The following is a 15,742-nucleotide window of genomic DNA, read 5'->3' as shown; positions in this document are numbered from 1 at the left end:
AATATAATATAAAATAAAATAAAATAACAAAAATAAAATAACGAAAATAAAACAAAAAAAAAAAAAAAAAAAAAAGGATTTACGCGCGAACTATCAAACGAAAAAGGAACTTGTCCAAAATGAATAATTATTTCTTAGGCGATTATTAAAATCTCTCTCTCTCTCTCTCTCTCTCTCTCTCTCTCTCTCTCCTTATTGCAATTGCACAAACGTAAGCTTAAAAAAAAATTCTATTTCTTTCTAGTTGTTTTACTTTCTTTTTTCTTTTTCGCGAGAGAAAAGAAATAATCGAGACGAAAGCGAGACCGAACAAAAAAAAAAAAAAAAAAGAAAATGAAAAAAGGGAAAAGAAAGAAAATAAATAAAGGGATACAAAAAAAAAAAAAAAGAACAACAACAACAACAACAACAACAACAGTAGACTTTACGCGAGACGTTTTAACGCGAGATAGTCATAGATCTACTTGATGTTATGGACCGACAATAGGTGCTTCAAGAAGCTGGCCTCGATCCTTGACCTATAAGGGCAGTACTGACAGGAGAAGTGAGTCTCGAAGGTCACCATTCCGCATCCCATCTTCAGATGTTTTCTCAAATTCGATGCCCAAGCATACATCTGACCGCAACGTGGACAGACGTGCAATCTCGGCCTCATTATCGGAAATAGAGGTGCATCTGTAAAGAAAAATTCATTTCAATAAACGATAATTTGTTTCTTCATTAATAATAACAATAGGAACAGACGGACAATTTTTATTTCTTTTTCTTCCTTCCTTTTTTTTTTCTTTTTTTTTTTCGGAATTCTTGGATCGGTAGTAAAGGAGAGTAAATATGGGGATTTGAAAAAAAAAAAAAAAAAAAAAAAAAAAAAAAAAAAAAAGAAGAAGAAAAAAAAAATATACAAAAAAGAAAAAGAAAAAAGAAACCAACTAAAATAGAAAAACAAGATAACAAAAAAAAAAAAGATAAAATAATAATAATAATAAATAATAAATAATAACAACAACAACAATAATAATAATAATAATAATAACAATAATAATAATAATAATAATAATAACAATAATAATAATAATAATTATTGCACGTTTATTTAGCTGTCGCAAAATGCAAGAAAACAAATATATCCTGTCGGTGCCTTCTAATAAAAAACATCGAAGCGCATGCCTCGCTTGAGTATCCTTATCCTTTTTTTTTTTTTTTTACTTCTTTTATTTATTTATTTTTTTATTTTCTTTTTTTTCCTTTCTTTCTTTCTTTTTCTTTTTTCTCTTTTCTTTTTTTTTTTTTTTTTTTTTTTCACTTTTCGTTACCCTTCGTTTTCCTTATTCCATTAAGCTAACTTGGAGCTTCGATATCAATTTTGTCTCGAAGAAACTCCGAGAGAAAAGAAAAGACATATATATATATTACATATATATATATATATATATATATATATATATATATATATATATGCAATATATATGTGTGTATGTATAACGCATTAGAAATAATTTTCTACATCAGACACATCGTTCATGCTTTTCTTGCTCCGAGTCCTTCAGGGAGCAGCCTTCAACAATTACACTGACAATGGCGTGCGTTTCTATATCGTGCATTATTGATACTTACGGTCTACGTCAGCTCTAATATATAAATATATATATACATATAATGTATATATATATATATATATATATATATGTATGTATGTACGTATGTATGTATTTTGTGTATATATATATATATATATAGATATATATATATGTACGTATGTATATGTGTATAACTGTTAAACCGTTCGATCAAGAGAGCCTCAAGATGTTGATACCCTTTAGATCTGAAAAAAAAAGATACTCACAAAAGATACATTAATAGATACTCGTATTAGAAACACTTTAATCTAAGATAAATCATTGTATATAAGGTTCTTCCAAAACTTATATAAATCGATCTTTACAATAATAACAACAACGAACAATGGAGACGAAAAATTGACAGAAGAAATTTTCCATTAGAAAAATTTTCACCTTTTTTTTTTCACCTGCAACTTGTCAATAATCAATTTCGGGATACCCTGTTTAATAATATAGTATAATGAAATACAAGCGATTTATTATTTTTCTTATGAAATAATCGTAATCTTTATTGCCATTGAGAATAAAAGTTTGAAAGGAAAAACATAAAAGATTATAAATAGATGAGAAAGAGTGAAGAGAAATGTGTTAAAAGAAAAAGGGGAAGAGAGAAAAAGGGGAGAGAAAGAAAAAAAAAAAAAAAAAAAAAAAAAAAAAAAAAAAAAAAAAAAAAAAAAAAAAAAAAAGAAAAAAAAACAAAAGAAAACAAATTACACCAAAATCAATCGATCTCGTTACAACCGAAATAATAATACATGGGTTAAATGTATTCTCTCTTCTCGCGTATCTTGTGTTTGAAGTAAAAGTGTCTCTTAAGATTCTCCTTGAAGCGTGTTTTGAAGTCGCAGACGATACAAAAAAATTTCGGTGCCTTCCCGCATATTTTCTGATGCTGACGTAATGTCTTCTTCCAAACGTAGGAACGTCCACAACTCTGACATGTAAACTTCTTACCTGAAAAATAAAAATTACTAGTCAGTTCTAATATTATCTAATAGGTATTATACTTTCAAATCAGCAGGATAATCGTAGACGTATAGAATGATATCTTCCTTTGATTCCTCGCCTTTAAATCATTTATTTAAATTTAATTATTTTCTTTCTACGAGGACTTCCATGGATACCCAAACTACGGGGATTGGAAAAAGAAGAAGAAAAAAAAAAAAAAAAAAAAAAAGAAAAAAAATAAACACACATACACACGTATATATCAGATAATTTGTTAAATAAATCATTCGAAAAAAATAAACAAAGAGAGAGAGAGAGAGAGAGAGAGAGAGAGAGAGAGAGAGAGGAAAAGAATCTTAGAGAATTTATCTGTCGACGAAAAAAAAAAAAAAAAAAAAAAAAAAAAAAAAGAAGAACATAAAAGAAAAGAAAAAATTCATTAAAAATCAATTAATCAAATATACTATGACTGATCTTGTATTTGGTCCTCCATGATCTAAAAGGACATAAGTAAGTATCAAATCAAAGGTTGAGAATAATAAAAATAAAATATTAATCAGATAATTTGTTAAATAAATCATTCGAGAATGAAATATAAAAATGAGAGAAAGAGAGAGAGAGAGAGAGAGAGAGAGAGAGAGAGAGAGAGAGAGAGAGTGAGAGCCTTCTCCATTAATAAGTAATAATATTTGAATTTATTATCTATCGAGAAAAAAGAAGTTTCGATAACATTGAAAGACATAAAAACATGAGACAATTTTAATCAATTTAAAAAAATCGATTAACCAAAATGTATTCGTTTTATATGCTTCTGTAAACTGCTCTTGTATTTGGTCCTATGTGGACAATAAGGGCAACATTCCTTTGGATCCTTTCCGCATTCAACTCTCAGATGATTCTTCATGTTCCTTAGCCAACGATAACCTTTACCACATCTTGGACATTTGAAGCAACCAGGTTTTCTATCAAGACAGCTACTATTCAATCTTGGAGATGTCCTAATAGTCGGGCAATACATCATGTATGGTACCTTATATAATCCAGATATTTTATCCTCGTGATTTTGTTGTTGATAGACCGACCAGGTTACAACTGCAAAAGAAAACAAAAAAGGAATGGAGTTAGATAATTATCCATATATGATATTTGGAAAGGATACATGTCGAATGAGAAAGAGAAAGAAAGAGAGAAAGAAAGAGAGAGAGAGAGAGAGAGAGAGAGAGAGAAAGAGAAAAAGAAAGAGAGAGAGAGAGAGAGAGAGAGACTAATTGTGTGCTAACTCTACAAACAAATGGACGGACATTTAAACTTCTTAAACGCTTTATAAAACATGTAGTGATTTAAGTTTTTCAAAACAAAAACAAAAAAAAGAAAAAAGACAAAAATGATCTTATCAGTACTGTGGATGGAACAAAGAACTTTCCTATACTTTTTTTTTTTTTTTTTTTTTTTTTTCTCTTTAACTTCGATCGGGAATCCCATCCGACACCATTAATTATTTCAAATAAATTAGTAAATAGATATTAAGGATAACGATAGCAATAATTGATTAAAGATTATCTATAAAACGTACCTGGTTAACAGCTTCCAAGATATATATTGTTTATATATATATATATTTATATATATATATATATATATATATATATATATATATATAGACAAACAAATAAATAAATAAAAGTAAATAACATTTAAAATTTTTATCGAATTGGAGATAGCAGTTTCAAGTCCTATGTATGTATATATTATATGTATGTATGTATATATATATATATATCACGCACGTACGCACTCACACACGCATACACGTACACGCGCATATATATATATATATACATATATATATACATATATATATATATGTATATATATATATAGCTATATATCTCGCATTAATATCAATTTAATTATTTTATTTATTATCTCCGATAATCCTTAAGAATTATTAATTAGTAATCACAAAGACACAATATACATAAATATAATACATAAATATACATAATGTTTTTATCAAATGAACAAATTCTTATTACTATATCGAGAATCCATATTCCAACGATTAGGCTAATGACACTTTGTTGAATGCTTTACAGGTAAGAAGGAAGAAAAAAGTAGAACAAGTAGAAGAAGAAGAAGAATACATTGCTACCCAAAGATACATTCTGATGATTAAAATGTTAAATCCATTCTTGAAAATATATCTGAATGTGAAAAAAGAAAAAAAATAAAGTAATATAAAATAAATAAAACAAAATGACAACAGTTCTATTTGTATCAGCTATAATTATGTATATATTAATATAAAACAGATTTAATCGTCTAATCCCGATTAAAATAAATCGATTATATTAGATTATATAGTTCAATATACACGTGTCAATGTATGTCAATTTTCATTCGAAAAAAATCACAATTAAGGAACAAAGAAAAAAAAAACAAAAATAATACTAGAAAAAAAAAAAAAAAGAAGAAGAAGAAGAAGAAGAGGAACAACTATAAACTTTATTATTAAATTATAAATGAACAATATCAATAACGTATCTCGAAAATTATAGCTGATACCTTTTTCGTTTTTCATATTTTTCACAAAATTATAAATCCAAGAATGGATTTAATCTAACAAAGCGTTAGAGTCGAAATCTATTTTCCCTTTTTTTTTTTTCTTTTTTTTTTTGTTTTTCTTTTTTTTTCTTTCTCCTCTCTCGTACACAATGCCGTCACATCAATGGTATTCTCTTTTTAGAAGAACTATCCTAAATCTTTCGCTGGTTGTTCACGGGTGTCGTTCAAATTCATGGGATCAAAAGCTTTAACACATGTGTCTCCCTCCTCCCCTTCCCTTCTTCCCGTTCCATCCCAAAAGACAAATCCAACCATAGGATTGATTGATTATATTGGGAAATAACGGTATATTAACATTTATTCATTATTTTGATCGCCATTGTGATGATTCATCGTGATTATTCGAACTTGATTAACGTAAATTTTTAATTATCATTTTCATTAAATTAAGTACACGATGAATAAATGGACGTATACACGTGGATAAAAGCATTTTGATTGGCTACATTCACGTAAACTTTCACATGCCTGCTTAGAAGTAGCAAAGGTGGGGAGGAGTAGGGCCTGTATTTATTTATTTATTTATTTATTTATTTATTTATTTATACGGCCAATTATTTCGTAATAGAAAATGTTTAATATAAAATTTATATAATTATTGAAGAACATCGAATTGAAGATGGTTCTATCTGTATAATATTTTTTTTTCTTTTGTTTTTTTTTCTTTTTTTTTTTTTTTTTTTTTTTTTTTTTTTAATTCAAAGAAGTATTTTTTTAGTTCAAAGACTATTTGCATTATTTTCTTTTTTTTTTTTTGTTTTTTTCCTGTTTTTTTTTTTCGTTTTTTTTTTTTTTTTTCATAATTTCGTTTACTATCATGTACTCTGTACGTTGAAAGTTGTTCGCAGTGATTTTGTCAAAATGTGGAAAGTATTCGATCCAAGAAAAAGAAAATATTGGAAACCAATGAGATATATAATTCGTCCAAGGGATCGATTAATTAGAGAAAAAAATAAATTAACGCAAGTGATAAAGAAGGATTATTTACAATATTAGGATACAACTCCGATATAATTAATGAACCTTAACAATGACCCACATAAATAAAAGCTCCCGTATTCGGCAATAACTAACTTTGACTGATTGGACGAATTATAAGATTTGTTAATTCTAATTATATTCGAATTACTACGGACTACATTGAGGGCGTTCGATTTCGAATGACTATAGATTCGCCTTTGAAAAAAAAAAAAAAAAAAAAAAAAAAAAAAAAAAGGGGGGGGGGAACAAAGAAAACAAAAAGAGAAAACAAAAAAGAAAGGGCAAAAGGAAGAATCATGCGACAAGAAAATATTTCGTCGTCTTTAAAAATATTTCATCCATTTTCACGCAGGATGATATCGATCATTCTCTATTGTCTCTCTCCTATCGAATAATTTTTTATTTCTCTAAATGTCATTCGTTGATCTACGACGAAGATATGAGAGAAAAAGAGAAAGAGAAAGAGAGAAAGAAAGAGAGAGAGAGGAAGAGAGAGAGGGAGAGAGAGAGAGAGAGAGAGAGAGAGAGAAAAGAAAGGAAAGAACAATCGAAATTAGATGGCGACTTAATTAGCTAATTGGATTTAAACTAATTTGAGTCTAATCGTAGACCCACGAAATCACAATAACAATGACATTAAGCGGTACTGGAGAAGACGTTTTTTCCTGGATGATTCGTTCTTATGTGCTGATAAAGATTACCACGTTGTTTGGTACGATGAACGCAGTAAGGACACTTGAACTGTGGTTCCTTGCCGCATTCGTGTCTGGTATGTCTCAACAATGTAGCACGATGCTGATAACCCTTTCCACATTTTTCACAACGATAAGGGAAATCGATTCTCTGTTTGGCTAGCCATAAAGTAGCCAAATCTTTCATCAATGGCATCATCTGGTAACCAGAATTTCTCGGTTGAATATTCTTCGGTAGTATAGTGCGAATGGGTTGTTGTTGATGTTGTTGATGTTGATGTTGTTGGTGCTGTTGTTGATGTTGTTGCTGTTGTTGTTGTTGTTGTTGTTGTTGTTGTTGTAGTAGTAGTTGTTGTTGTTGCTGTTGTTGTTGTTGTTGTTGTTGTTGTTGTCCCCTTGTTGTAGTACCTGAAAGTGAAAAGCAAAAAAAAAATACGAATCACGTTAGTCACGCAAGATTAAACACGATTTTCATTATCATCGAACGCGATTCATTTCATTTTACCTATTTCTTTTTCAGTTTTATTTCTTCTGTTTTATTTATTTATTTATTCATTCATTCACTTCTTTATTTATTTATTTATTTATTTATTTTATTTAATTCTTCTCTCTTTGTTTTTTTCAATTTTTTTTTCCATTTAACTTAATATCAAAATAAATTTTCTCACATGAATTACATCGAAATTAGTTTTTTGTATCTGTATTTCTTTACCCATATATATATATATATATATATATATATATATATATATATATATATATATATATATATATATATGTGCATAAAGAAATTTAAAAAAAAGAAAATCAGTAACATAGCCATGATTCATCTTATTGTATAATTTTTGTTTTGTTTTATATGCACAAGCGTTTAGATGACGTAACCCAATTATATATATATAGGGTGAAACAATAAGATTGATCATCTTGAGTATATTCGGTTTTTTTAGATACGCGGAGAAACTTTATATACAAAAGTTTATGTTACAGAGGGATTATAAGATGGCAGTAATAATTTTTTTATAAGTGGACGCATAAAAGATATTTGATGGTCAACTGAATTTTTCAAAATGGAATCATATGTTTTTGACTGCATCGGTCGATATAATTTGAAATTCTCTATAAAAAAGTATTAACCCATGTAAATCGAAAAATTATTAGTTTAGGAGATAATTCACAGCAAAGATCTTACGAATTTTTCTTCCTTCAATTTCATAGATTCGCTATTATTAATAGATCTTTTATTTCTTTTTTAAATAAACAAAATAAAATTTACAGGATTATAATGAAATTTTCGATGTTTTCATTATAATTACGTTTCTATTGCGAAAGAAAAGAAAAATATCAATTTTAATAATTATTAACAAAAGTGATTTTATTATAACGATATTATTGCAATATTTAAATAAATAAAGGATAAATTATGCTTGAAAACGGCGTTGGTTTCAAGTCTCTACGACTTTTCGTTCCGAAGATATCGCCTTCGAAAGATTTCCATTCATAAGTCGCGTAGCACAGCTGTTCGTAGTAGGAGTAGTAGTAGTAGTAGTACGGTCGCGTAAATTCTCGGAACTTATGTAGGTCAGTGTGTCGCCGAGTAGATATGAATGAAATATAGGTTAGTGGGTCAATTTCAATGTCTTCCATTTAAATGGGAATATCTCCGGAACTAAAAATCGTAGAAACTTGAATGAAATATCATTTTAAAGGGCAAAATGTTCTCCATTTTTTCAGCTTATTTTTTTATAAATAATAAATAATTTGTTATAAACAATTTGTTATAAACAAATTCTTGCGAACTAAATTCATCTTATTTTGCCAAGAAATAAAAAAATTCAGACACGCAATTGATTTATAAATTTACATAAATCAATAAATAATTGATAAACAAATTACTTTTTTATATTAATAATATCTACGTTTATCACATGTACGAGAATATCTGCGGAACTAAAAATCATAGAGACTCGAATAAAATATCATTTTAAATGGGAAAATGTTCTCCATTTTTTTCAGCTTATTGTTTATAAATAATAAACAATTTGTTATAAACAATTTTTATAAACAAATTCATGGATTAATACTTTTTGTTATAAAAAAAAAATGTCGAACTAGACCATCTAATGGAAGCTAAAAGATGATTCCATAAAAGAAAAAAAGAGAAAACTCATTTGACCTATATAAGTCCATCTATAAAAAAATTATTACTGCCGTATATATAATCTCATCCATACACCGTATTGATCCACCTAATATATATATACATTATGTATATATTGCGTTAACATAAATAGCCCTTTTTCTTTATCAAACAATAATACGTTAATTAATTTTGATTAATGAGCGAAAAGCAATATCGGTTCTGATTAACATCTCGATGATTCCTCTTCTTCCAGAGTCAACATCTCCAATACAGCGACACGATAACTTGGATGAACGTTCCTAATGTGTTCATGAATTTGTTCGATACCGTTCATGGTTCCCTCGCAATAAGGACACATTTTGTTCGCTTTAAATCCACAAACAGTGATCATGTGTAATCGTAAATCTTGGGTTAACTGAAAGCTCTTGAAACATTTCGGACAAAATATTTCACTTATGTTTCTATCTTTATTTATTCTAGGTCGACGACCTTCGTCTTCATTTCCTTCCTCCGATCTTCTATCCTGATCGTCATCGATTATGTATGGACCTAAAAAAACAAAGAAATTTCATCAGAATCATGAAATTCCAATCGACATACGATCTTGATGAATTTGTTGTTACGATTCAATTCGACGAGGGGAGGATGAATTAATTTAAATGTGATGAGCAATTGAAAAAAAAAAAAAAAAAAAAAAAAAGGAATAAAAGAAAAAAAGAAAGAAAGAAAGAAAGTAAATGAAAGAAAACAGAAAGATCATCCAAGTGACGATAATGTAATAAAAAAATCTTACGATAACAGAGAAAATATCAAATTTTCGTTTTCTCTTCTTTTTCATCACGTTATATTATTATTGTTATTATTTATTTTATATTATTAATTATTATTATTATTATTATTATTATTATTATTATTATTATTATTATTATTATTATTATTATTATTATTATTATTATTATTACTTGTCTTATTTATTATATATAACTCGTGTATTAGGTATTTTTTTATTTATTTTTACGTTATTCCATAAAAATATTATACGTGATTCAGGTCCCTTTATCTTCTAGTTAGAATATATATATATATATATATATATATATATATATATATATATATATATATATATATAAAATAAAAAACGAAAAAAAAACAAAAAAAAAAAAAGAAGCAGAAACAAAACTAAAATGTTCCGTCTTGTCTGTTAACAAATTTCAGACAACCATAATAGAAATGGGAGGGATAATACAGGTAGATTTGAACTCATATCATGATACATACGTATACACTCATACACTAACATTTTCTCTCTCCCTCTCTATTTCTCTCTCTCTCTCTCTCTCACACACATACACACGGATACATACACAAATATGCACACACACACACACACACTCGATGAATCAAATAAACGCATCATGTGTTCGCTCAATTATATAAATAATAATTCTACTTTACAATTCTTCTGATACGAATTGTTTTCATCGAAGACATCATCTTGGAAATTTATACAAAAATATTAGTCACAAATGTTGAAATTTAATGATCTATCATATACTATGATAGAGAGTCACGATTAAGATTAAAAAAAAAAAAAAAAAAAAAGAAAAGAAAGAAGAAATAATAATAATAATAAGTGATTACAAAAGGAACAATAAATTGTTCAATTATTCAGGCGCACGATCCATTTACTAAAATGGAAATATCGTAAAAATCTCTTTCTCTCTCATTCTCTTTCTCTCTCTCTCTCTCTCTCTCTCTCTCTCTCTCTCTCTCTCTCTCTCTCTCTCTCTCTCTCTCTCTCTCTCTCTCTCTCTCTCTCTCTCGTCGTTTAAACAAAAATTAGTCGAATATCGTTGTCCTTCGCGAAAATGAAAATGTTAATAAATACAAATTTTCATACTGGCCACAAATGAAAATCATTGATCTTCTATATAACGGGCTAACTATCGACTAACAAATAGAAAAAAAAGAAAGAAAAAAGAAGAAAAAAAAAGAAGAAGAAAAAAAAGAAAACAAAGAAGAAAACACTTTGATAAAGATGTAGATAAGCACACAATTTTTCATTAGTTTATATCATAATAGTTCACCAACACTTAATGTCACTTCAACAGTATATAAATTTCGACACTTTTTGTGTCACGATAAGAGTCTACGTCAACTCTCATCAAGGATGGACTGATAATAATAATTGAGGAAAAAAAAAAAAAGAAAAAAAAAAAGAAGAAGGAAAAAAATACTTATTATCATTTTAATCGTATGACCAACCGCACGCACTTATTTTGATGCTTGAAAAGTTAGACCTATTGATGGGTACACGTAATAGAAGGGACAGGGGGCACCGATTGTAAAAATTGGCAACAATTTTATTTTATCAGCAATATAGTTTTGTAGCTATATAAAATATATTGCATTGTACAATCTATAAAAATAAATAATGAATCGCATTAAACTTTCTAAAATTTAATATATACGTCAGATGTTTAGAAAGATCATAATAAGAAAAAAAAAGAAAAAAAAAAAAAAAGGAAAAAGATACTACTAAAATTTATTATATCAAATTATAATCTCATACGTAAAAATCATTTTATCCAAATGGCTTGTCTTTAATATTAAAATTGATATGACAGAAATCTATGTTATTTTGGATATTACTCTATTAAATGTACCCAAGAATAGGTTTTCACTTGCAAAAAAGATAAAAAAAAAAAAAAAAAAAAAAAAAAAAGAATACCAGATCGAAACCTTCTTCTTTTTTCTTTCTTTCTGTTTTCTTCTCTCTCTCTCTCTCCCTCTCTCTCTCTCTCTCTCTCTCTCTCTCTCTCTCTCTTTTTTGTTGATCCGCATTATCAATGACAAAAATATCGTTCGAGTTCCTTTTCTCTTTTTTTTTCTTCTCTTCTTCTTCTTTTTTTTTTCTCATTTGGAAGAAGAATTCTATAAATAAATTGTCCGAATTGGATTACATATAGAGTAGAGTACGATAAAGTAGCACGATAACAGGAGACAATCGTCGATGATGATAATTTCTGATATCAATTGGTTGACCTTTGAAAAATCAATTCAAATCGATAACGTAAACGCTTTGTCCACGATGACACTGTCTAATATGTCTATAAACGTGTCCACGTTGTTTCATCCTAGCAGCACAATAAGGACATTGTATTTTCGGTTCCTGTCCACATTCAAATTTGGTATGCCTTTTAAGATGCCATGCGTGTATGTAGCTTTTCGAACACCTCGAACACGTGTGCCTGTTCATGTCACGCAAAGATGAACTTCTTCGTCTTCTAGCGACCAATGGCTTCTCTTCCTCGCAATCGAAATCCTTAGAATCCTCCATCACGACCGCGCATAAGTTCTTCAAGTCATCCTCGACCTTGATCCTCTTCGTATCTAAAAAGATAAAAAGAAAAGGCAGGCGTTAGTGAAAATAAAAACAATTACATGAACCTCTATACAATATTTTCGTTTGCTTGTTTGTTTGTTTGTTCGTTTGTTCGTTTGTTTGTTTGCTTGTTTGTTTATTTGTTTGTTTGTTTCTTTGTTCGTTTATTTTGTTCTTTTATTTTTCCTTTTCGTTTTCCATTTTTTCACCATAAACAATATATATAAATATATATGTATATATATTTATGTATGTATATATATATATATATATCAATAAATAAATTTTTTAAAGAAATAAACAAATAGATAGAAAAGAAAATAAGGAAAGTGGGAGAAAAGAAAGAGAGATATTTCATTGTAAATCGAATTTTTCAAACAATTTTAACAAAAGTCACGACGAATTACTGATGAACGGATCTAAAAGAGTAAAGTAAAAATAAAATAAATAAATAAAAACCAAGAAGAAAATAATAAAAGAAGGAAAGGGGATAGATCAAAGAAAGAGAGAGAGAGAGAGAGAGAGAGAAAGAGAAAGAGAGAGAGTGAAAGAGAGAGAGAGAGAGAGAGAGAAAATGTGCATGGATTTATGCAAACACAGAAAATGAATAGGAAAAAAAAAATAAACAGTAAAAACGAAAAGGATTAGGAGTGTTAAGATATATATAGACAGATAGATAGAGAAATGGATAAATGGATAAAATAGATAGATAGGACAATTGAGAACGATTTTATTCGATCGAATGTACAATCCGAAAAAAGATAGATAGATAGATAGATAAATAGATAGATAGATAGATAGATAGATAGATAGACAGATAGATAAATAGATAGAATGAATGAGCTTAGGTTTATATAAACATTTTTGTAAAAGTTTTCTCGATCAACAGATCAAAAAGTGACGAGATATATAATTAAAAAGAATAAGAAATTAGGTAAGTTGGTGACTGAAGGTATGGGGGGAACAGGCGATGGGGGTCGTTGAGTTTAAATGGTAGAGGAAAAAATGAGAGAAAGAGAAAGAGAGAGAAAGAGAGAAAGAGAGAGAGAGAAAGAGAAAGAGAGAGAGAAAGAGAGAGAGAGAGGTTCGAAGATTAGGATATTTTCCTTTTTTCTTTTGTCGTTTTTTTTTTTTTTGTTTTCTTTTTTGTTTTTGTTTTCCATTTAAAGGGCTAGGGAAACGGCGGAAGATTTTTTTCCATGGGGGAAGAGAATTCATTAAATACTTTATTGGATCGAATCTACACAAGAGACTTCATCATCCTCATCATCATCATCATCATCATCATCATCACCATTATTATTATAATCAAGGCGAATCAATGATGTAAATGCGTTGTCCTGTATGCTTCCTACGTATGTGTTCGTTAACGTGAGCTCTTTGTTTACTTCGTGTACCGCAGTATGGACATTTAAAACGTGGTGCAAGGCCACACTCGTAACGTAGATGACGTTTTAAGCTTTTTATCACTGTATAACCATTCCCACATTTAGGACAGACATGATTATTCTTCTTGATATCACGACAACGTCTCGTACTAGTTACTCGTACTGGATTTTCGACGTTAACATCAGCTTTCCTATTGTCGCGATGATTATTCCCATGTACGTTCGTCGAACCATAATTTCCATAAAGCAAACGTAGAGAACGTTCCACTGAAAAAGCAAAACGATAAAGCGTATTAGAAGAAAAAAATAAATATTATCTTTATTCATAGACAAATACCTAATCAAATTAATATAAAAATACAGAATATATATATATATATATATATATATATATATATATATATATATTCTGTATTTTTTTCCTTCCTTTTTTTATTTCGTGAGTAAAAGGGTATATTCTCGAGATTTTCTAAAACAAAAAAAAAAAGAAAAAATAAATAAAGAAATAAAGAAAAAAGAAACAGCGCTCTGCGTTCGTACGAATGACGCAGAACATGACTTAGATTTTTAGCAAATTAAAACTCGTATATATATATATATATATATATATATATATATATATATGTATATGAATATTAAAAAAAAAAAAAAAAAAAAAAATGATAAAGAATTATAAAAAAATAAATAAATAAAATTAAATGAAACAAACATGCACGTGTTCGTCGTGCTTCGGGCCTTTCGATACTGGACACACCACCTGTCGCAACTTTGCAAGAGAAAATTTGGAGTTGAGGGGCTGGAGAAGGGGGAGCTAAAAAAACGAGCAAAAAAAAATACGTGCACATGAATATATCGAGAGAGAGAGAGAGAGAGAGAGAGAGAGAGAGAGAGAGAGAGAGAGAGAGAGAGAGAGAGAGAGAGAAAGAGAAAGAAACAGAGAGAAAGAGAAAGAGAGAAAAGAAAATAACGATCATGACACATCGATAAAGTTTTTTAATAATAATAATAATAATAATAATAATAATAATAATAATAATAATAATAATAATAATAATAATAATAATAATAATGTGTATCAGAATTTCTTTGTCCATTTGATAGAAATGAAACAAGTTTCTTTTTGTTTCGTGAGTTCGTATGCATGTATATATGCATGTATGTATGTATGCATGTATGCATGTATGTATGTATGTATGTATGTATGTATGTATGTATGTATGTATGTATGTATGTATGCATATAAAATATACAACAATAAGTTTGATTACCTTGATAGGATCACGTGCTTCTTTCGTTGAACCTCGACGAATAGAGTAAACAAGTGTCACCGATAAAATAGATTTCGAGTCTTTAAATGATTCGGTATAATTAATATGACGATTGACTTGAAACGTGAAAGAGAGAGAAAGAGAAAGAGAGAGAGAGAGATAGAGAGAGAGAGAGAAAGAGAGAACAATTAAAAATACAAATTGACAATACGAAAATGAGGAGAGGTTTGATGTATGCGAAGGAGAAAACATTTATTGCTATAATTAGCCAACATGTGAATAAGAGAGAGAAAGAGAGAGAGAGAGAGAGAGAGAGAGAGAGAGAGAGAGAGAGAGAGAGAGAGATGATACGCTCACTATATATATACATGTATATGTATATATATATATATATATATATATATATATATATATATATACACATATACACATATGTATAAATATATGTGTGCTGCATTTAGAAAAAAAAAAAAAAAAAAAAAAAAGAGAGATAGAAAACAATCTTCTTCTTCTTCTTATTCTTCTTATTCTTATTTTTCTTCTTTTTCTTATTATTATTATTCTTCTTATTCTTATTCCTCCTTTTTTCTTCTTCTTCTTCTTCTTTTTTCTCCTCCTCCTCCTCCTCCTCCTCCTCCTCCTCCTTCTCCTCCTCCTCCTCCTCCTCCTCTTCTTCTTTTTCTTCTTCTCCCT

At 28.5% G+C, this 15,742-nt stretch overlaps 2 protein-coding genes across 8 annotated transcripts in view; both read right to left on the bottom strand.

Annotated features, from left to right (window-relative positions):
• LOC124953495 (longitudinals lacking protein-like) overlaps window positions 1-15,742 on the bottom strand; it is a 237,120-nt gene that overhangs the window by 88,183 nt on the left and 133,195 nt on the right. Inside the window, exons 7-9 of one of the 7 annotated variants that reach the window (XM_047504965.1) lie at window positions 9,498-9,557; window positions 6,875-7,273; window positions 3,244-3,659 (exon numbers count right to left, since the gene is read on the bottom strand). The exons of the other annotated variants lie outside the window; for them this stretch is intronic. Of the exons in view, the coding sequence (XP_047360921.1) occupies window positions 3,349-3,659; window positions 6,875-7,273; window positions 9,498-9,557 (770 nt within the window). The 3' untranslated portion in view covers window positions 3,244-3,348. Of the gene's footprint in view, window positions 1-3,243; window positions 3,660-6,874; window positions 7,274-9,497; window positions 9,558-15,742 lie in introns of those variants that run through there. 7 annotated transcript variants of the gene reach the window in all.
• On the bottom strand, window positions 11,757-15,435 carry LOC124953499 (longitudinals lacking protein, isoforms A/B/D/L-like). The gene is made up of 2 exons (XM_047505000.1): window positions 15,050-15,435; window positions 11,757-12,401 (listed from the first exon to the last, which is right to left on the bottom strand). The coding sequence occupies exon 2, from the start codon at window positions 12,346-12,348 to the stop codon at window positions 12,064-12,066; it is 285 nt and encodes a 94-aa protein (XP_047360956.1). The 5' UTR covers window positions 12,349-12,401; window positions 15,050-15,435; the 3' UTR covers window positions 11,757-12,063.

This window comes from Vespa velutina, chromosome 12 (assembly GCF_912470025.1).
Source record: "Vespa velutina chromosome 12, iVesVel2.1, whole genome shotgun sequence".
NCBI classification, from domain to species: Eukaryota; Metazoa; Arthropoda; class Insecta; order Hymenoptera; family Vespidae; genus Vespa; species Vespa velutina.
The sequence above is the reverse complement of the archived record's forward strand: the minus strand, read 5'-3'. Positions and strand labels throughout refer to the sequence as shown.

Excerpts from the sequence above, each read along its gene's own strand:
- LOC124953499 (XM_047505000.1), bottom strand. The coding sequence starts at position 12,348 with ATGGAGGATTCTAAGGATTTCGATTGCGAGGAAGAGAAGCCATTGGTC.